The sequence below is a fragment of the Dryas octopetala genome, chromosome 1 (genome assembly GCF_963921425.1).
Source record: "Dryas octopetala chromosome 1, drDryOcto1.1, whole genome shotgun sequence".
In the NCBI taxonomy this organism is placed as follows: Eukaryota; Viridiplantae; Streptophyta; class Magnoliopsida; order Rosales; family Rosaceae; genus Dryas; species Dryas octopetala.
In genome coordinates, this window is record NC_141366.1 from 19,406,072 (window position 1) to 19,429,189 (window position 23,118).

At 32.4% G+C, this 23,118-nt stretch overlaps 2 protein-coding genes across 2 annotated transcripts; one reads left to right on the forward strand and one right to left on the reverse strand.

The window, feature by feature from the left end:
* The first annotated feature begins 5,829 nt into the window (after window positions 1-5,829).
* LOC147298904 (uncharacterized) lies at window positions 5,830-7,493 on the forward strand. The gene is made up of 5 exons (XM_086228922.1): window positions 5,830-5,981; window positions 6,398-6,515; window positions 6,635-6,717; window positions 6,788-7,133; window positions 7,248-7,493. Exons 1-5 carry the CDS (start codon window positions 5,830-5,832, stop codon window positions 7,491-7,493), a joined length of 945 nt encoding a protein of 314 aa, XP_086085048.1.
* Window positions 7,494-18,259: 10,766 nt separating this feature from the next.
* LOC147298905 (transcription factor FER-LIKE IRON DEFICIENCY-INDUCED TRANSCRIPTION FACTOR-like) lies at window positions 18,260-19,729 on the reverse strand. Its single transcript, XM_086228936.1, has 4 exons — window positions 19,151-19,729; window positions 18,839-19,039; window positions 18,523-18,696; window positions 18,260-18,370 (listed from the first exon to the last, which is right to left on the reverse strand). Exons 1-4 carry the CDS (start codon window positions 19,727-19,729, stop codon window positions 18,260-18,262), a joined length of 1,065 nt encoding a protein of 354 aa, XP_086085062.1.
* Between the last annotated feature and the right edge of the window lie 3,389 nt (window positions 19,730-23,118).

The following is a 23,118-nucleotide window of genomic DNA, read 5'->3' on the forward strand; positions in this document are numbered from 1 at the left end:
GCATAAAATGTTTATTTATTTATTTACGTGTGGTTCAAACATGCAAGAAGCTAGGAATTTAAAAGAATGCATTAACTTTAAAGTACTCACAGCCTAAAAAGTTATCAAAAGCACTCAATCTCACAAATTTAATTTTAAAGTAATATCAACCCACCAACAACCATAAATTTAATTTTCAGGTAACATCTACCCACCTAGAACACAAATTTAATTTTCAGGTAATATAAACTCACCCACAATCCAAAACAGTTTCAGCACTATGCAAACAAATTTAATCGTAAAAACTTTTAATTTTCACCTACAGTTTCAGTTATGGAGAACACTCTTATAAAGTCGCAATTTTAGTTGTCTGACACAGTTAACAAACTCAAAAAATCGCAGTTTCAGTTCAAAGTTGTAGTTTGCATTTTCATTTTCATTTTGCAATTTCAGTTCATAGTTTCAGTTTATAATTTCAATATTTTTCTAAATCTGAGTTCCAGATCTTTTGACAAAAAAAAAAAAGTTTTAGATTTGCGAAGAAGAAGAACAAGAAGATGATGAAGCTAGAGAGACATAGCGGGGAGAGAGAGAGAGAGAGCAGAGGAAAGAGAAATACAAAAAATAAGAAATAAAATGGCAATTAACCATATTTATAAATAAGCCAGCTGGCATCCGCTACTGCAATACAACTAATAGTTACCTTGTTATTAAATAAAATTAATTGGTGCACTAGAGATTAAATAAGATGCATAACATGCACCCTATAGTAATTAATTCAATTTAAAAACTAGAAATTGAAAATCACATCTCATGATAGATCTTTTTTTTTATTCAAACCGCATGTTTTGGATTTTAAGTTTAGTGTTTGACTTTTTATTTTAATTTGTAGGTACACTATTATTAATTTAAAGGTCTGTTGACTTTAAGTACCAAATTACAATGTTTTTTAATTTTAACTACCAAAAGGTTTATGTCATTTCACTTTAGATACTAAAATTCAATTTAGGTACCAACTTTAAAAAACATGGTTATACCGAGCTGTAACTGTCTAACAGTCATAATTTTTTTATTAATTTGTTGTTTTTTCAATATTTGCAAGCATTTGCAATCCTTAAACTTTAATGTTTAGTCTCTGGGCAATAAGATTTCGACGCCTTAGCACGCTTGGCCTCAGTCACAAATACCGGATCTGCCAGACATGTCCCAGTCGAAACCCTGGACAGACCTAGTACCTCCGAAGGAGAGGCCACCGTCATGCAGACCGACGCCTACATAACTTGCAAGAAAAGTCACAAGCAACAAGATAGTAAGATATATACAAAATATAGCAGTGACTTTAGTATCATATAATTATTAGGTTAAAATCTCTTACAATAAGTTAGAGATCGAGGATAATATATAGAAGGGATGGAGGGATGGAAAGTGGCAGAATCATATGCGATATCTCTTTGGCACATCTTAAGGCGATACGCCTGCCTTTATTGGTTGAGTTGAGGACTTCAGGAGCTACTTTGGATGTAGATCGTTTTGGAGCCTTGTTAGCTAGCACACCAAACAAATAATTACAAAAGGGTAATGGTCACATATTAATACACTCTTTCATACCTTTTTCAATTCATCTCCCTCATCTCTCGAGCAACAATCTCTCAAGCCTAAATCAAAATCATTAAACCCTTATAAATTTTGAATTTTTATGAATTTGAAACAGTCACAACTGTGACTGTTCGACAGTAACAACTGTATAGCAAACCGATTTGTGACCTAATCCAAAATGTCTTACTCTAGGTTAGTACCTAAACTAAAAAAAATTAGTGTCTTACTACTTTGCTGAAAAACTATTGATATTTGGTATTTAATCCTAATTTTCTTTTAATTTAAAAAAAAGGTACACTACTATTAAATGGGACAATTTTAGCAAAAGTACTCTAACTATACCTTTTGTCGCAGTTGAGGATGCCACATTCACTTTATTCTAATTAAGAATCTCAAACTTTCTATTTGGCTCAATTAAGGAGTTTCAATAAAAAATATCAATTTTGAGAGGCAAAAACGTCTTTTTACTTAAAAAATAATTATAAAAAATAAAAATAATTATAATTATAATTATAAAAAATTAAAACTAATTATTAAAAAATAAAACTAATTACAAAAATTATTAAAAATTAAAACAAATTATAAAAATTTATTAAAAAATAAAAATAATCATAAAAAAAATCCACAAACCCTCTTACACCCCATCCCCGACCTTCCTCCACCTAGCCCCGCCCATCTCCTCTCTCTTTACCTCACTTTCTCTCTCATCTCTCTCTGCCTCTCCTTTCTTTCTCTCTGCACGCCCACCCAACTCCCCCCCACTCTCTCCCCGAACCCTTAGGCCCGACCTTCCCCACCTCCACTTCCTCCCTTCTGTGGTCAACCCGTCCTTTATTGCCGGCGACCCTCCTCGCTGGCAACCCCATTCCCCGCACTAGCTTCTCTCTTTTCCCTAAACCCTCTCTATCTTCCTCTCTCTCTTCTCTTTCTCTGCAACTTCACCCTAAATTCCCATTCTTTTTTTGTCCCCAAACCATACACACAAAACCCATTCAAACAAACAAGAAGAAAGAGACAACGAGATATCGATGTTGATGTCGTCGATAATCAAATTTGAGGGAGGAAATGGTGGAGCAGTTCTTGTCGAGCATGGGTTGCCAGCGATAAGGACTGTAGCTGACCAGAGAAGGAAGGAGGTGGGGGTGGGGAGGGTCAGGCTTGGGTTGGGAGGGTTTGTGGATTTTTTTTGTTAAGTTTCATTTAGTTTTATTTTTATAATTATTTTTATTTTTTATAATTTTTTCGGTAAAGAGACTTTTTGCCCCCTCAAAATTGTTATTTTTGACCGAAAACCCTTAATTGAGCCAAATAGAAAGTTTGGGATCCTTAATTGGAACAAAGTGAATGTCGTATCCTCAATTGCGACAATGGGCATAGTATCAGTCATTTTGCTAAAATTATCTCTTATTAAATTATGAATATATACATAGGTATGTTATTTTTTGTAAGTATATTAATATTAATATGTATGTGACAGTAACACCGCCACGTAGTATTAATTACCTAATCCACATGTTATAATAAATGTGGACAATGAGTTTATAAATTTAGGGTTTAAGGTTTTTAATTTTAATTGTACACATGTTATAATTATAATAGATTGGTTACACCGCCACGTGAGGTTACGGTCACACATACACGATAATTTCTTGTACATTAGGTATTCATGTACCTACTTTTGAGATTTTGAATGCTTGAGGCAAACCATAAAAATAGGGCCCTCAACCATCTATATATATTCAAATGATTTTTTTTCTTTTTTATTGGTTGTTCTTATCTTTGGATTGGGTTTAAAAAAATTTCACATTATTTGGGCAAATGCAATTTATAAGCTGTCTACAAAATATTGGGGCCCGAAATATTTGGGAGCCCAAGACAGTTGCCTCATTAGGACGACATTGAATCAACCTCGACTTAAAAAAGCTAATCATTGAATCAAGCTCAATGTCATCGACTGGTTAATGTGATGTTTATTGTAATTTTGCAAATTAAACAACAACAATAGTTGGCATGTGTTGCACAACACAAGATCGTAAGACATCTCATTAATTAGGACACGTGAATGCATGCCGCACCCACATCTTTCTTGTTTTCCTTGGCCTATGTTGGGTATAGAAACTTTTCATTTAGATTCGAACACCTAAGCTGAATATGCATAAATTGTACTCAAATCTTTATATTTCTTAATCAGCTAATTCTAAAGAAAGATTTGATTTTAAGTTTCTAATTAATAATGCCCATGAGCAACTACAATTAGTTTCATTTATAGAATCTGTTAATTAAAATACGTCTAATACTCATTTTAACATTTCCTAATTCGCAGCTCTACGTACAAATACATCTGCCACCACAATACTTAAAATAATTATTCTAGACAAATACATTTGGGCTTTACACACCCATTCATTTTTATTTATTTATTTTTTTACAATGGGGGTCTTAGGGATTAAAGAAAAAGAAAAAACTAAGGTAGTACAAGCCATAGCTTAGCAACCCTAAAAACATCAACAAGAGCATTGTCTCATATTATAACACATAGCTTGGTTATACCACGTTGCGATGTGCTATGAATATACAAAATAATTGCTCCAATAATATAGATGGAGTGACTTGAAGAATATCTAAAGTTTAGGTCTTAAGTGACACATGATGGCTATAGTGTAAGAGTCATGTCACAACTAGCTCTTGGGTCTCCGTTTGGTTCACGAAATGAGTTTCTTAGGCTTTTCACAATGCAGCTTGAAACTGAACCCCAAACCCAATTTTTGGGTATAAAATGGGTATAGCCCATTCACAATTGGTCGGAATGTGATCCCCATAATTTTTTGAAACCCAAAAACTATCCCCAGTTTTGGGTATAGACTATACCCAAAACCAAAATGAATGGTTGGCCCACAAAAAATAAAAAACTAAACCCCTCTCTCATTCACGTGAAAACAGCCTGTGGGACCCACTAGAGCATGACGGAATAGTCTGCTGCCACATTAGCCGACAGCCCCTGCAGCTCCCTGCATGCCCCTTCATCAATTCCCAAATGAGAGAATGGGTGCAACGGCTCCCTGCCAATAGCCCAGAAAAGGTGGGCCTTGCGGGCCATTTCAAAATGAATGATCAAGATTTGCGTGCCGTTGAAGATCAACGGCCTAGAAAATTTAAATGTCATTTTTGAAAATAATAATAATAAATATAGAAAAAATAAAAATAAAATGTCGAAAAAATCCGAAAAAATTCAAAAAAAAATTCTTAAAATTCCCTTTAATTTTATAACGGCTAGTACACCAAAAATTATATATAAACCTCATCCTTCTTATTTTTTTCTTCACATCTTTCTCTCTTTTACACCATATTTTCATCAAATTTAGTAAATTCAATATGGTTAGAGGTCTTGGTTGGGCCAAAGATGAAAATATTGCTCTAGTTCAAGCTTGGCTAGAGAAGTCTCCAAATTCGGAACTCGGTGTACAACAAAAAAATGATGTATTATGGGCTGAAGTTTACATTGTTTTTCAACGTAATTTGGGCACACTAACGGGCAGAACGATGGGCGCAATTAGATCACGGTGGAAGGACATTGCCGCTTTTTGCAATAAATTTTATGCCTCGTTTTTGGATGCCGAAAGGAGACGTCAAAGCGGTGCGAATTCAGAAGATGTGGTAAGTTTTATTTTATGAATATACATATTTAATTGAATGTTGTATGTTTATTCTATTGTTAATACTTGATAATTTATTCATGTGCTATAATTTTTGTCGTTTGCAGACGCACTTGAGATATATAAAGACAAGAACAATGAAAAAAAGTTTAGCATGCTCCACGTTTGAAAAGATTTAAAAGAATGTGTCAAGTATTTAGCTGCAAATTCAACTGTGCAGGTCAGAGATCAGGACACACCGACCGATTACACACCGGATGATCAAGATGAGACTTGCTTTGATATAGATGATGACGCACCATCATGGAAACCGGTAGGCCCATCACGCCCAAAGCCACTAGGAAGAAATAAAGCAAAACGGGCCAAGGCAGCTGATCCCCGCCAAATTCATATGTTGGAGGCAATTGACAAATATAATGATAGGTCACGTGTAGCTGAGGAAATGAGACATGACAGAGAAAGGGCGAGGCAAGAAAGAGAAATGGCAAGAGACATGGCATGAGAAGCAAGAGAAAGGGCTAAGGAAGCAAGAGAAAAGGCGAGGGAAGCAAGAGAACAGGTGAAGCTTGAGATGGCGATATAGTGGGAGGAAGGTCAGATTATGGACAAAGACTTGACAAACATGAATGACATGCACAGAGAGTATTGGGGATCAAAGCAAGCTGAAATAATTGCAAGAAGACATGCACGTGCTACCTCTAGTTCAGCCGGGTACTACCCGGATATGACCGACCTCAACCAGTCATACCCAGGGTACCCTCCAAATAATTAGTGGATTTGAATTATATTTTTATTATGTCTGAGATTTGAATTATGTTTTTATAATGTCTGAGAGTTAAATTATGTTTTTATTATGCTTCAGAGTTAAATTATGTTTATGATTTGAATTATTATGTTTAAAGTGACTATTCTTCTACCGGTAGGATTTGAATTATGTAGTGGATTTGAAGTGACTATTCACGTATCCTGCATGATATGACTATTCACTTACCCTGCATAAAGTGACTATTTTCACACCTTGCATGAAGTGACTATTCACTTACCCTGCATAAAGTGACTATTCACTAACCTTGCATGATATGACTATTCACTAACCCTGCATGATATGATTATTCACATAGTTGTGATAACTTCGTCCATTAAAATTCATATAGTTTTTATCTATTCAGGATAATTTATCATCCAATCAAAACTTCGATGAATTCTTTCAACTACGCATTGTCTTCGTCGTCATCTTCGAGTCTTCTCGAGATCGAGTATGACGATTCCGATACTAGTTACGAGAAGGTAAAGGAAGGAAGAAGGCTAATGGAGTGTGTAATTATGTCCATGGGGCAATAAGTAGTCGCCCCACGTCCACGTCACGATGATACATGTTCTCGTTGGTGTTACACACGTCGGGATAGGGAAGGCGCTCACGGGAGGCTGATGTAGAATTACTTCATCCCTGCACCGATAGAAGACACAGTGACGTTTTGGAGACGCTTTTGTATGCATCAACCCATATTCAACAAGATTCTGAACGATGTGTGCCTCCATGATGATTGGTTCCAATCCAGGCCAGATGCCCTCGGTAGACTTGGTTGCACACCCCATCAGAATGTGACTGTAGCATTGAGAGTGATGGCGTATGGCCAACCCCTCGATGGGGTTGCAGAGCTACTAACCATTAGCCAGGGCACCATAAAGGATGCACTATATAAGTTCTGTCGAGCCATCACCCACGTCTATGAGGAAGAGTATCTTCGCAGACCTAACTTGGAGGATATGAGAAGACCTATGCGAAAGGGGCGCCAGAGAGGATTTCCAAGAATGATTGGAAGCTTAGACTGCATGCACTGGGTGTGGCAAAATTGCCCCATGGTTGAGCAAGCTCACTATCGTAGGAACTATCATACACCTACCGTTATTTTGGAAGCAGTTGCCTCATACGACACGTGGATTTGGCATGCAAACTTCGGATTTTCGGGTTCTAACAATGACATTACCGTGTTGGACTGTTCACACCTTTTTGATTAGGAGATATCTGGAAGAGCCCACAGGGTGAAATACAGTGTCAATGATGTGGAATTTGAAATCTCATACTATCTTGCTGACGGGATCTACCCCAAGTGGGTGACTCTAATTTCATCAATACGCAATCTAGTTTCGGAACCTCACAGGTTGTTTGCGAGGAAACAAGAGGGCTTTCGTAAGGATGTGGAGAGGGCGTTTAGGATTTTAAAAGCCCGATGGCAGATTATCAAACGACCCGCTCATTATTAGGATATGGATGATATGAGTTATATCATGAAAGCGTGCATAATATTGCACAATATGATTGTCGATGATAAGCGACAGCAAGATGATCCAGCCTAACATGAGTTTAACGTGGAAGAGGCTATTAGAAGGGCAGAATCAGAGTATGATGGTGTGGAACCAAGCATACAAGGTGGGCCTCCATCATCTTTACCTGAGAAGAATGTCCATCGTAATTTGATTAGGAATAGGCGTGTGAATGAAGACTTGAAGGAAAATTTGATTAAGCACATATGGATCCAAGCGGGAGGCGCACCGCATGCTTGAAGGGTCAATGTTGTTTAGATCATGTGTTTGTGGTTTAGTTTATGTGTTTGTATTGTGAAATGAAATAAATTGTATTGTATTTAACGTTTTTAATATTTTAATATTAATATATTAATATTGGTGTCATTTTGAAGAGCTAATTAAATTATTAACAATGATATAATATTCTTAATCATAAAATATTTTAAATATTTAATTAACGGGCACTTAATCAATTTTAAGATTAAGTAAATGAGTTAAATATTAATATCATCATATTTGGGCCTCAACACCATTGTGTTAATGATCCCAAAAATCTATATTTTTACACTTTTTGATCCCCAAAATTGATTTGGGTATTGAGTATTTGGGGATCCCCATTGTAGAAGGCCTTAGGAATGTTATACAATAAGAATGCATAGTTTCCATTACATTGTCTGTAAATGATGGTAACCAAGAAATTATTACCATTCCCATGTTTGATTTGTGCAATAATAAGAATTAAAATTTTGTGGCAAAAAAAAAAAGAATCAAAATTTGTTTTTTAATAACACCCTCATTTATTATGTTTAAAATAATTTTTCAATTTTTATAGAGGGCATTTGGTAATAAGTACCCACAATACATGCTTTCCCAAGTAATAGAGAATAGCAAACCCAAGGGGGTCAAAGGCTTTCAAATTCACCTTTTATGGGAACAACATACTCTTGTAAAATATAACACATATATCATCAACGTGCTTACCAAATATGGAAATAGAATCTCAAATCCATTCCCAAGCCCAAAATGGGTTTACGGCTTCTTAATATTATGCCTAATTGCACATCATGATCAAAGTTAAAAAGAAATATGGGCTATTGGCAAAAAAAAAAAAAAAAAAAAAGGAAATATGGGCTTCTTGGGCCAAGTCCTAATTAACTTGAGTAGAATGGAAAATCAAGGGTAAGAGAATTAAGTTTTGGTCTTATTAATTTGAGAGTACTTGGGTATCTGCTTCATAGTATATATATATATATATATATATATATATATATATATATATAGACCTTTTTATTATTATTATTTAATCAACATAGTATATAGACTTGGTTCTTTAAGAAATTAAGTGTTTGGTTATTATGGCCGGGCTTCTTATTAGGGATTTGATTTTAAGCTTATTAGATTGTGGACCATTAAAAATTAATAGGACTATTGGAATTTGTTAAAAATATATCAACCAATTGAAGAAGATTTTAATTCAACAAATACACCTGGCACAAATTGAGCCCTACTCCATTACACCGCACATCTTAATTAATTAGAATGAGCATTTCACGGAAATTTCCTCAAGGATTATTCATATAAAAGTACTAGAAAATTCAACAAAACGAAAAACACAATGTAGTACTATGTGTTATAAAATAAAAGAAATGTAGAGAGAACAAGAGAGAATAGAGAAGTAGGGAGAATTTAGAGTATATTTTTCATTCACATAAGGCCTGTGTATTTATAGGCTCTTGGATGACCAAGGATTAGCCATTTACATTGAACTGAACTCCTCTTAATTATCTATACAATTTGCTCTAGATAAATACAAAAGATAAATATTAAACATGATAATGGATAGCCACATAAATAATGATATTTACAACACTCCCCCTTGGGTGTCCATTGATCAATGACAATTGCCTCATTAAAAAACCTTACTTGCCATAACTCTATGAGAAAAAGACTAGCTAAGAAAAAAAGTACAATCTTCATATGTTTCTGATAACTATGATGGGCGTGCGGCACTGCCTCATTAAAATCTTGCCAGGAAAACCCAATGAGACAAAAAAACCTTGGATGAAGGAAAAAGAGTACGATGCTTGATGGCACGCTCCTCCTGATGTTGATATGTTTCTCCAATCAATAAAGGTTGTCTCGTTAAAATCTTGCTTGAAAAACTTAATGGGACAAAACCAGAGTGAAGGAAAAAGAGTGCAACTTTTGCAATATTACTGATACAATGTTGGATGCGCTTTGCCTCATTAAAACCTTGCTAGGAAAAATCCAGTGGGACAAAAACCTAATAGAAGGGAAAAGAGTACAGCACGCAAAATGGTTGAATGCTCCCCCTAATAACAACAAGCTTTAATTTGACTGGCTCAATAATCCAGCAAATAATAATATCTCACATGCCATCTTCTATAGAGTGGAGTTTGGCAATGCTTATATGAACATGGCTTCTATACTATCAGGGGATATAAGCTTGTTATCATATGTTGAAATTCTGTTGAGGTTATAGCAATACTAACAAAATATAATTCCACTAAATAAAGTGGTTAGAAAAAAATTCTCTATAAAAGAGATGAATTATTATGAAAATACTTTGAGTATTGGAAAAATTACATGACACAATCACCGATGCTATATTCAGTCTACTGCATTGTGCTAAGTTGAATAAGGCACATTAAAATATGGTGTTTATGGACCAAAGATCTCTCTTCCATCTTCTTTAGGAAGCAAATAATCATTCTTAGTGCCAATAGATTGAATAACCGTTAGGCATAAGAATTTCACTAGTACAGTATTCGATCTGCAGCTCGAGACACTATTTTCATTTCCCAAGGTCATTTATATCAAATCCAATATTCAAACATTCAATAATCTTATGAGCTCTTCAGGGGCCTCAATTAATTCATAACTTCTTTCAAAAGTTTGAATATGTTGCAACAATTTTCGAATTCAGATTCAAATCAAAGTACTCAATGAGACAATTTTGACCATATTCATAGTATTAAAGTTGAGTACATATTTTGAGCTTCAGGCTCTTTCAATCCTTCAAGGATTTGATTCAAGCACTTAATATTTCATGACACATTCAATTTGGGATTTGATTTAGTAATTTGTCCTATATCTTATAGGAAATCGCTTTTGGCGATATGCTTTAGGCATTTCATAATCTTTAAAGGTTTTCTTTATATGCAATGAACACATTAAATTTACTAAATTTGTTAAAATGCGGTTGCATTTATAACAGGAGAATATATAACCACAATCCCATGTTTCTTTAGAGAAACTTTGTGCCATTATAAATAGTGATTTCATTCACTTTATTTCAAACACTCTATAACCTTCAGGGTTAACATCTTTGGTGTTTGGACTATAGGTTCTCATTATTCTACGTTTATAATGATGTTCAATTCTACTGGAATTGCCTCTTTCCAGTTTGGCCAATCATTTAATTTTGTCGACATTTATAGTAAACGTGGTTCCACATTATTATAGCTCATGATGATTTTTAGTAGCTACTATAAACAAAATATATCATCATTATATCAACAATCTCACAATTCTCATTTGCATGCATTAGATATAAATATATATATCTTTGTAATCGGTACACATGCCTCTTTAGGGGCTTTTATAGTCTCTTCAAGGACTATCATCTCTTCTAGGATTATTTGTATACAGAATGTGGATCTTTAAATTTAATTAATTGGGCTTGTGTGGACCATTTCGTATACTCTCCACTTCTGGGGAGCTAAACTTTGGAACCTATAGATTTGTCACGCTTCAAGGCGTGCAATAAACCATTTTATGCCAAATTGATGGACTATCATGTTAAGACATCAATCTATGTTGGCATATACAAAACTTCCATATATGACTTTTCTGTTTCGTAGTAAATATATGCATCTAGCTTTCGAATAAATGCATTCACTAAATTTGCATTATCATTCTTATATATATATATTCTCATTCATATTTCATTCTCATATTGAATGGTATGAAAAAGACTAGTATATGCATATTATGCTATTTCACATCGTTCTTCAGGAACGGTCATTTCTCCCCCTAACGGAAGGAAAATTTTCATAAGTGCATATATAAAAATCAATAGAGTGAGTGGTTATACAAACTCAATTGCTTATATAACTTCAGGTGATATAAAGACGAAGCATAATCAGGTTTGCAATGCTCATGTAGGTATATGAAACTTCTGGTTTCAAATAATTCTTCGGCATCTAACTTTAAGTTATAATAAGAATCAATAAATTAATTATAAACAACTATGAACATATATGCCAATATGTTCTAAATTGAAGTTATGAAACTTTCGAGTTCATTAAAAGCTATGAAACTTCAAGTTTCTATACAAAATATAAGCAGAACTTCGGATTCTTAAATCTTGTTAAAGTATAGAACTACAATCTCATATGAATAAAGGTTTTCTGCTTAATCTAAACTTAATCAAGAACTTCAAGTTCATAAGAAAAATTATGGAGTTATGAAAAATTTGAATTCTGAATCATGGAATGATAGATCAAAGAACTTCTGGTTCAATTTGATTCTATAACAATAAGCATGAAAATCAAGGAACTTCAGGTTCTGACTTGATTAAGTAATGCACATTGAACTACAAATTTTAATCAAATCATAAGAACATTAGGTTCTATCGCATCTCCAATTTTCATCTACTTCTGATAAAGGAACAAAAAGTCAAAGAACTTCAAGTTCTTATTTGACTGTTTAATGTAGAACTACATATCCTGATCCTATTTTTCATGAACTTCAAATTTCTCAGGTTTTAAATAAAATCAAGGAATAAGGAGCTTCACGTTGTATGTGTTAGAATATCAATTTCTTTATAAATTTGATCTCTCCATTCCGTGATAGGAGGCATAAATACAGTATAAATCAAAGATTTAGAACTTCAGGTTCTATATAAAGAAAATGATATAGCCAACTAGTGTACATAATGAAAAGAATTAATTAACAATGTACAACATCTAATATTTATAGATCTGAACTTCTAGTTTAATCAATATTGGCAAAATACAGATAATATGTTCTCATGTATTCCCAAAACCTCAAATTTGGAGTAGGTTAGAACTTCAGGTTCTAAATATTTGCTCCTCAAAAGTCATAACATGAACATCATGTCCACATTAATATATTTCTGAAACTTCAAGTTCCAGAATCAAAACATGGGCATAAATTTAATTTAAAACTTTCAAGTCTAAAATGTTCGAGCTTTGAACTTCAAGTTCATATGTAGACTTCAAGTCCTTATTTTCTTTATGTCTGTACTATGTTAGAACTTCTGGTTCTTAACAAGATTCATATATTTTGAACTTCATGCCAAAATAATTTGCTCAATTTCAATTTCAATTAGAATTTCATATATTTTCTTTATATTTTGTACTAAGGTTGAGGCTATAGTAATTAGAATTTCAATTTCAGAATTATATCTATACTCGAAGCTTCATGTTCGATGTTTAGGACATAAAAAGAATAATGCATAGTTAAGAATTAAAATAAGGAAATAAATAGAACGATTAAATTAAAGCAGAAATTAATTGTAAAACATTGCATTAAAATAGACTATGGAAACTTCTGGTTCCAATAAAATGAATCAACAAACTTCGGGTCATAATTTGTATATAGAGATTGAGAAACTTCAGGTTCTCATTTAGTTACACGACTGGATAAAGATTGAAAAACTTCGAGTCTTTATTATATATAATAAAAACAAGACACTTAAAGATTATGATTTGATCACATGATAAGAACCAAAGAACTTAGGGTTCTCATAAAAATGGAAGAACTTCAGATATTCGTATAATTATATGAATAATCAAAATCAAGGAGCTTCAGGTCCTAATATAATATATGATAATCATTGTGTATATCATATATAAAGCAAAACCGAGTGCATAGCAATATTAAGACATCAATGATCGAATATGTAATATTTGCATTATCATTGAACGTGTACTTCATTGCATATGGTTCCAATATTGACCAATCATCATGAAACTTCAGGTTTCGATTGGATCGGGAAACTTCAGGTTTCGATTGGATCATATGATAAGGAATTTCAGACCCTTATAATAATTAAGGTCAAAGAACTTCGAGTCTTTATAATGTTGAGAATAAAGAACTTCAGGCCCTTATCTTATTTATGTATGAATAAATAATATAGAACAAATAGTGGAACATAAACATAATTAAAATAATACTGACATTAAAATTGCATAAGAAAATTCATATAATATAATCATATTAATTATGAAACTTCAAGTTCATAATATTATGATCCTTGAATTGTAGGTTCATCAATTTTGATATATTCGAAACTTCAGGTTCGAAATTTTGGTACCCATTAGAACTATGGTTTTCAAAATAGGTATTGGAAACTTAAAACCTTTGTATGGATCAAGGAACTTCAGGTCCTTGTAGGGGTCAAGGAACTTTAGGTCCTTGTATGTTAAGTAATAATTAAGAAACTTCAGGTCCTTATCTTATTTAATTGTATAACATAAAATTGAGGAACTTCAGGCCCTCCTTTTATTATTAGGAATTTAGGAACATATAGCACTCATTTTACTGTACAAAAACTGAAGCACTTTGGCCTTATCTAGGCCCTCAATTGAATTTGATGATCAAAGAACTTCTGGTCTTGATGACTTTTGTGATAATTAAGAATCTTCTAGTCCTTAATTAATTTTATGAAAATTAAGGATCTTCTAGCCCTTAATTGAATTTATGAGAATTAAGAATCAAGTAAAAATCAATTATGATATCCTTATATAGTTGTTAAATAACATAATAACATAATAAGGTATCTGATTAATCAAATAGAAAAAGGTAGTGCTCATCAATCTGAAAAGCTATTATATGAATCGTGAGTATCAAATAAAAATAATATATAAGCTTATGCCTCGTATAAAAAGTACTGCACATAAATTATATCAAATTAGCAAAACACAATTGTAATCGGTTGGCATGATAATACATATAACTCCTTTTTTATGATGCACCTATATATATATATATATATATTAAGTTGTAGTAGTTTATTTTAGGCATAAATTCAATTTAGACACATAACTATATATGCTATTTCAACGGGGTCCACGAACTTTCAAATATTTCAAATATACACCTGATTTATTATGTAAATTGAAAAATGAAATTTCGTCCATCAATTTATTGAGAGATCAGTTAAATGTCAGCTTACCTTTTGTTAACGGGGATTAATTAACGACGTGGCACCAACTCAGCATACATTTCCCGCCAAATGAGCAACACATGTCCACTTGACATGGGCCCACATACCCATCACCTCTTTCCCGCTCGTTGAATGTTCTCCTGACCATTTAGTCTCCAAAAAACATTACGTTTTCCCCTAAATTCGAATATAAATCTCTCACTTGTGTTCAACGAGCAAGAAAGAGATGATGAGTTTGTGGACCCGTGTCAGGGGTTAGGTGGACCTGTGTCGCTCATTTGGCAGGAAATGAGCGACACGGGTCCACCTAACCCCTGACATGGGCCCACAAACTCTCTCTCTCTCTATTATTATTAAATTGTGGGCCCGTGTGGCTCATTTGGCGGGAAATGTGTGCTGAGATAGCGCCACGTCGCCAATTAATCCCGGTCAGCAAAAGCCAAGCTGTCATTTAACTGATCTCTCAACAAATCAATGGACAAAAATTCATTTTTCAATTTAGATAATAGATCGGGTGTATATTTGAAATATTTTAAAATTCATGGACCCCGTTGAAATAGCTTATATAGTTATGTGTCTAAATTGAATTTATGCCTTTATTTTAAGAGATGATCTAGAACAATTGAATCATAAAGCATATGTTATGCTATATCGAAATACGTGAATGTCTTACAAGTGTATGAATATGGCTAGATATGCGGTTCAAAGATTGTAGTAGCAAACATGCAGTAAAGATGTGTGATTGAAACAATGAAAAGAACAAATATGCAATCAGCAATAAAATTACGATAGCAAAAACGAAAGATCACGATGATTGCCAATGATGAATAAGCTTATGCCGCCTCTCATTGAAAATTCATTCGTTAGCCCAGAATCAGAGAAGTTTTGTGCTCATAACATATTATAAAATAAAAGAAATGTAAAGAGAACAAGAGAGAATAGAGAAGTAGGGAGAATTCAGAGTATATTTTTCATTCACATAAAGCCTCTATTTATAGGCTCTTGGATGACCAGGGATTAGTCCTTTACATTGAATCGGACTCCTCTTAATTATCTATACAATTTGCTCTAGATAAATACAAGAGATAAATATTAAACATGATAATAAATAACCACATAAATAATGATATTTACAACACTATGTATTTATTCGCGATTATATAATTAAATGAACTTGAATTTGTTGATATTTTGTATCGATAATTCTTGAATGAGGATAATAGAAATTAATAGTTCATATAATTGGATTGCATTAGGAAGGAATTCTCACATCGAAAATTATTTAACCATTAGATTAAATAGAAAATTACATATAAGTCAATAAATAATTTGTAAATTACAGAAAGGTCAATATATAATTTGCTATCTCATTTTAGTCAATTATATAATTTGAAAAATTACATTTTGATCAATAACGCTATGGTCCCCAACCTATTACTGATTTTTTTTTTTTAATTTGTTTTAAGCCCATTGTTTTAATTTTCATAATTACACTTTGGGCAGTAGGTGCGGGCCCAGCCCATTGTTCCATGTTTGCAGAGAATCAATGAATTTGCCTCTGCCTCTACAATGTTCCATGTTTTCCTCTATCTTTCAGGTTTACTATTATTACCCCTTCTAAGCTCTTTCCGATCCTGCAAAGCTCTACAATGATCTTAGATGGAATGTCACAAGGCCTCAAGGTTTTGAGGCGGTGATGCATGTGAGATGCAGCCAGGTGATTTCATTGACCAGCCTCTTTATATAATTCAGTTATAGGGGATGTTTCTGTTCTCGTCATCAAAGAAAAGCATTGAGTTATCCTTGAATGAATTCTTTGAAAATGATCTGTCTTGTGTGTCCAACTTCAAAAGATCTCCTGCTTAATCAGATAATTGTTTTCAAGAAAAAAAAATTGTCTAAAGTGTACTACAGTTCAGTACACCTTTGGGCCTTTGGACAACTCTCTTAATAAAAATTGAATAAAATAAACATAAATGAAATTTTAGTAAAAATATCATCCAGAGGGAAAAAGAAAATGGTGTTCTGCTGTCTCACCTGGGCTACAAACATTGACTTGATGCTTAATTAATTTGTCAAGAAATGTCTTTGCTATATCTGAAGTTGGTGACCTAAAAGCGATGGCAAGATCAATTCCCTTTTCCTTCAGTGCATACAATATGCCTCTAGCATGGGGATACAACGATGGCATTTCACGTTTGGAGCGACATTCACTGAAAAAAGAAACACATATGTAAGTTGAGGTATTGAACATACAATTACGAAAAACTTTTTGCAAGAGAACATGTTAAGCTGTACTATAATGTGTTTTCTGATTTTCATTATCCTTTTGCAGTTTGTCTTTCTCTCTCACACAGATACTAAAATGGACACTGTCACACAGATATTAAAACAGATTTATAATAACTGTTTCAGTATATGTGTGATTGTATCTACTTTAGTATATGTGTGACATTGATACTAAAACAAACATTGTTACACTGATACTGAAACAAACAATGTCACATAAATACTAAAATAGATACTGTCACATATATATTGAAACATACACTGTCACACAGATACTGAAATAGATACTGTCAATTTACTGAAATAGAAACTGTCAATTTACTAAAACATATACTGTCACACAGATTTATAGTATCTGTTTTAGTATATGTTTCAGTATATCTGTAACATTATCAGTTTCAGTATCTGTTTAGGCTTTTACAGATACTGATTTTTAGTATCTGTCATAAAATTATTGATTTCAAATCAATAACTATCACACAGTGTCTAATATGTTACACGTTGCTGCAAGTAAAAAAAAAAAAGTTACACAATGCTAGAGGTAAAAAAAGGAGAAAGGGAAAAAAAAAAAAATTACACGTTGTTGTAGGTAAAAATGGAGAAAGGGAAAAAAAAAACTGTTGTTGACTTTTACTTTGACATGTGTCAACTTCTGGTTAGTTGTTGACCTTTTTGTAATTTTCAAAATTATGATATATTGCTGACATCATCGATGGGTAAGCATAGATTGACCTTTTTGTAATTTATTAAAATTTTCATACGTTAGTTAGTGATGTTAGTGACAGTAGTTGTAATTTGTAGTTTTTGTTATGTCTTCTTTTGTAAAATGTATAATTTCATTTATTATAAATAGGTCAATGGTGACTATTTTATAATTTAGAAAAATGTTCATTGACCTATTTTTATAATTTTAAAATATTTTATTGACTTATTTGTAATTAGCCTTAGATTAAATTACAATAATTTCAATATTTGCTAGAAATATATATTGTGTTAGTCTTTTTATTTATATATCTTATTTCAATATTTATTATGTCTTTTTTTTTCTGTCAATTCACAATTATATATCTAAATGATCTATTATTTAACTTATTCTAAGTAATGATCGATGAATGATGATGTATGAATGAAGACTTAATAAATAGGTGATTTTATAAATTACAATAAGAAGTTGCCCCACAATGTGTCCTTTATTAATTTTAGCTAAGAGAGCAGGAAATCAGGAAGAAAAAGTTGAATGAACTAATTCAAATCCTTGGTTGAGAAGAGCCCCAATCAACGAACGCCTTAAAGTTGGCAAGTTAACTGCTTCCTGGTTACACTCATTTACCTGATTTGATTAAACGTAACAGTTGTCAGATGAAATAGTAAAAAATAAATAAATAAATAAATAGCAGATGAAAGATAGAAGAAGAAAGATGATAGATAAGATAATCATTAACTTGAGATAATATTAAAAAAAAAAAAAAAAAACACACTTACATTCAATTTAGTTGTGAGTATATAACTCTCAAAAGCAGTAGTCACGTTGGAGTCGTGAACATTGAAGATTGTAAGAGACTCAAGAACCTTGTAAAGTGATGCAGGGACCCCAACCCCCTTCTCGCACACCAATTTCACATAAAATCCTCTTTCCTCCACTTGAAATAGGTTCATCTACTTAGAATATAAATAACATTGGTGTTACTATATATATATATATATAATGTCACAATTTCCTTTTGTGGGTGATGATCTCATTAACTAATAATTTGTTTGAATGGCATGAAAATTTATGTCAGTTATATAATGTTTGCACCTGAATTATTTTCTTGGAATTTGATTGATTGGTGTTTGCCATTGGAATCTTTCTGATGTTTTCCACAGATCCATGATCATCTGTCTCTGGGCCAACTAAGGATGCTTCAAGATCAGAAATCTCATCCTTTAGCTTCTTTGCCTGCATTTGCAGCTTTTTCATATACTGTGAAGCATCCCCAACAATGGAGGCCTTGTCCATCTGAACATGCATTCACAAAGACCAGCATATATATAATTAATATAACCCCTAAGTTACATTTGAACATATATATAATAATAATAGCACGTGGCTCACATAATAGAGATATACCTTTGTAATATTAGGAACCAAGGCCCGTAATTCATAGAGCTTCTCCTTCATCCTCCCCCTCCTCCACCTCTCAGAATTCAAAGTTCTTGATGTACGGAGGTATCTCTTTGTCTTAGCTATACTTCCTGAAGATACTTCCCCAATATCATTATTGTTCTTCTTATTATTAATATTGACCACTTCTTTATCAGGACCCCCTTCCATCACTAACCCCCCTTCAAAACTTGGCAACATGAATGCATTGTTTAACAAAATACTTGGACCACACCCTGCAGCTGTGATATAATTATTATTAGCATTACTAAAAGGAGCAAACAAATCTGCAGCTGGAGGGGTGGTCGGACCAAATATTTTGTAATGATCATCCATTATTAAGCTGCTGCAGCCACAAATAAGGTTGTGATCACAATCGAAATGGACATCTGGGTTTTGATCTTGATCACTGCCCTCGACGATAAGAATATTATCAAACTGATGATGATGATCATGACGATAAAAGTTGACACCGTTGACTTCTGTGAAATCATGAAACTCTATGGCTCCATTAATGGTGTGCATGGAGGCATCGATGCGATGCATTGTTACCAAAGAAAGTGTATATTAGAGGAGTGTGCTGGAAGTGCGCAAATAATGGGGTGAGATACTAGTATATATATTGAATCAGTTTTTATATACATATGTATCATGTATGCATATATGTTCAGGTTTATGCAGTGATCGAATACTTGTCCTTGGTGGAGGTCATATCTGATTGATGTTTATAATAACATTAATTCGGTGAGACATCCAAATAAGAGATATAGAGAGATTCTCCGTCAGGTATATACATATATATATGTATTTGCATAAAATGTTTATTTATTTATTTACGTGTGGTTCGAACATGCAAGAAGGAATTTAAAAACTAGAAATTTGAAAATCACATCTCAGGATAGATCTTTTTTTTATTCAAACCGCGTGTTTTGGATTTTAATTTTAGTTTTTGACTTTTTATTTTAATTTATACGTACACTATTATTAATTTCCAAAAAAGGTACACTATTATTAAATGAGATAATTTTAGCAAAAGTACTCTAACATTATTTTGGCAAATGCAATTTATAAGTGGTCTACAAAATTTTGGGGCCCGAAATATTTGGGAGCCCAAGACAATTGCCTCATTTGGCTTTCTCCAAGACCAGCTTTGTCTACATAGATTAAAACTTTCATGCAATGAGTGTATATACTCATTGTCTCTAACTCTCACATCAGTGGCCTAGCAAATTAATTACAGTAAATGATTCATATATGAGTCCACTACACATGTCATTATAATATTAACTTACCTAATGTTTGCAAGGTTAAAAATGTTCACCCATATCCTTATAAATGATAAAGAAGCCCACATTAAAACGTGGAGGCACTGAAGCTACATCGCTCGGCAAGACATACTTTCATTTTTTTATCATTCGAAATTGTTGTTATTGTCAAATAGTAACAATCATTGTGACTATTTGACAATAACAACTATTGTTACTTTGACTCTATAAGTTTGAATTTTTTGTTTTATGTTGATTAATTAATTTTTGATATTTATGTAAGAAAAAAACTGAAAGTATACATATAAGTATTATTTTTATGTAATTTTTATTATTATTATTATTGCACAGTAACAATAGTTATTACTGCTGGACAATGACAATATCGTAAAACAAAACAAAAAACAAAAAAATAAGACATTGGACGCTCACTCGTTGCAATGTAAGCCAGCCTATCAAAGCTAAAGTGTGTGCGTCAGCCGATCAAGATGCTTTTGCTGAGAAATCCCATTAAATAATTATTTGTTTTGGGCCATTAACTCGTTATAAATTTATAATATAAAGTCTATTGATTTTAACTAATAAATTTTAATAACTTTCTTAGTTTAAATATCAAAATTAAATAACATTTTAAATTAGGTACTAGTTAAAAAGTCAAATAAAATAATAAAGTAAAAGATATTATAATTCACAAATATTACATCACATGCCAGTACAATAAAAAAATAAAAATAATATTACAATACAAATATTACATTAATTTACACTATATTGTATTAAAATTTAAAAAAAAAAAATCAATTCAGTTACAACTTAACTGTGACTGTCTTGGTAAATTGAAAGAGACAATTCACACCAGTATACTATTTATTATTTTGAATAAAAGTATTGTTTTGACCTCTATTTATACTATATTGTAGTATAATTTTTTTAAAAAAAATTCAATTAAATCACAACTTAATTGTAACTGTCTCACAATTTAGATGTGACTGTCGTTCAGTCACAACTAAATTTGAAGTTGTGAGTGTAGTACAATCACAACTAAATGTGAAGTTGTGAGTGTCGTACAATCACAACTAAATGTGAAGTTGAGACTACATTAGCCAATTTTCAAGATAATATAAAAGTCTCAAGGGTAATTTTGTCAAAACTTTATAAATTTTAACTAACACCCATCATATGTAGGCCAAAGGACAAAAATGTCAATTGGTAAAGGCTCAAATCAAAGGGGCCAACATGTTTGTGACCTAATCTAAAAAATTACATTTAAATTTGGTAGTTCAATTGAAATATTATATTGTCTTCATACTATACCAAAAAATTATTAAGATTTGGTATTTAATCCTAATTTTCTATATAATATATGCTTGGTTTTCTTGTTTTATACCTACTAAAAATTACTTTTATATATTTTTATAAATCACTCGACAAAGGCCTAACAATTAAATCTAAAAAAAGGAGTAATTATTAAATAAATATTTTTCTTTGTTTTCTCGCTTTTTGTCCTACACATCTCTTCCTACAAATTAATAAAAAAAAAATTATTCTTTTATAAACATATCAAAATAATATAACAACTCAAACAACGATCTCCTGCAACAGAAAAATCAGTAACTTTGAGAATACTTATATCAGAACCATTTTTATACAACAAAGTTTTTTCTGGTAACATTTTTGTTACAAACACATAAAAATTTCCTATAACATTTAAACGCTCTCGCACTATAAAGTTCTCCTATAGCAGTAAAAACATTTTTAACTATTTCCTCTCAGTACTTAAGAGGCGAATATGATTGTGTTTTGGACACTTCTAAGCAGTCTTAAACAGTCTGGCCCCCCCAAAAAAAAAAAAAAAAAAAAAAAAGATCTGTGTTGGGATATATATTCCTAATAAAGCTGTGGAGGCCTTACAAGGGAGAGGCAGCAACTTCTACTCACACGACCTATCAAATTTCTCTCACAATTTATTTATTAATTTATACAAGCAATTGTATAATTTGTCTTACACACGCACGATTAATTAAAGTAACTATTAATATAGTTGTAACGTGCATTACACACATAAAATGTATGCCATACAGTTGATAAACAACACCAGCACATGCCTTTGTCCAATCGTAGCTCTCATTGTGTTGAAACAAAAATTAATTAATCACTAATTTTTTCATTCCACGGGTTTACACGTTCCATTATTGCCACTAATTTTTTTTATATTTCTTTTTTATTTATTGATATACCACTTTAATTTGAGAAAGGTGAGACTGTGATAGTGGTTGAGGTTTTTAGGTCCCCTATAGGAGAATTTTTTTCTGTGTAACCGATACACCGCCACGTATACTTGTTACACCACGTGGCAGTGTATCGGTTACACAGATAAAATCTCTCCCCGTGTAGTTATTTTGTAGTTCTTTTTTGTTTTTCGGCCTTGGATAGTTGGACCCCCAATTTTATAAAGAAAAACAAATGGGATGATTTGGCATTTCCAAAAACAATTTTATGCACTTCTCATGTGTGAGAATTGTATATATATGTATACAAGAATGCTCTAAAACTAATTGGTTAATTAGCAAGTTAATATAAAGCTAACCACCATGTTGGGCTCGCCGCACAATGTAATCTCAAAATCCAAATCGTCTATTTTTTAAACCATACTTCAAAGATCATTCCTGT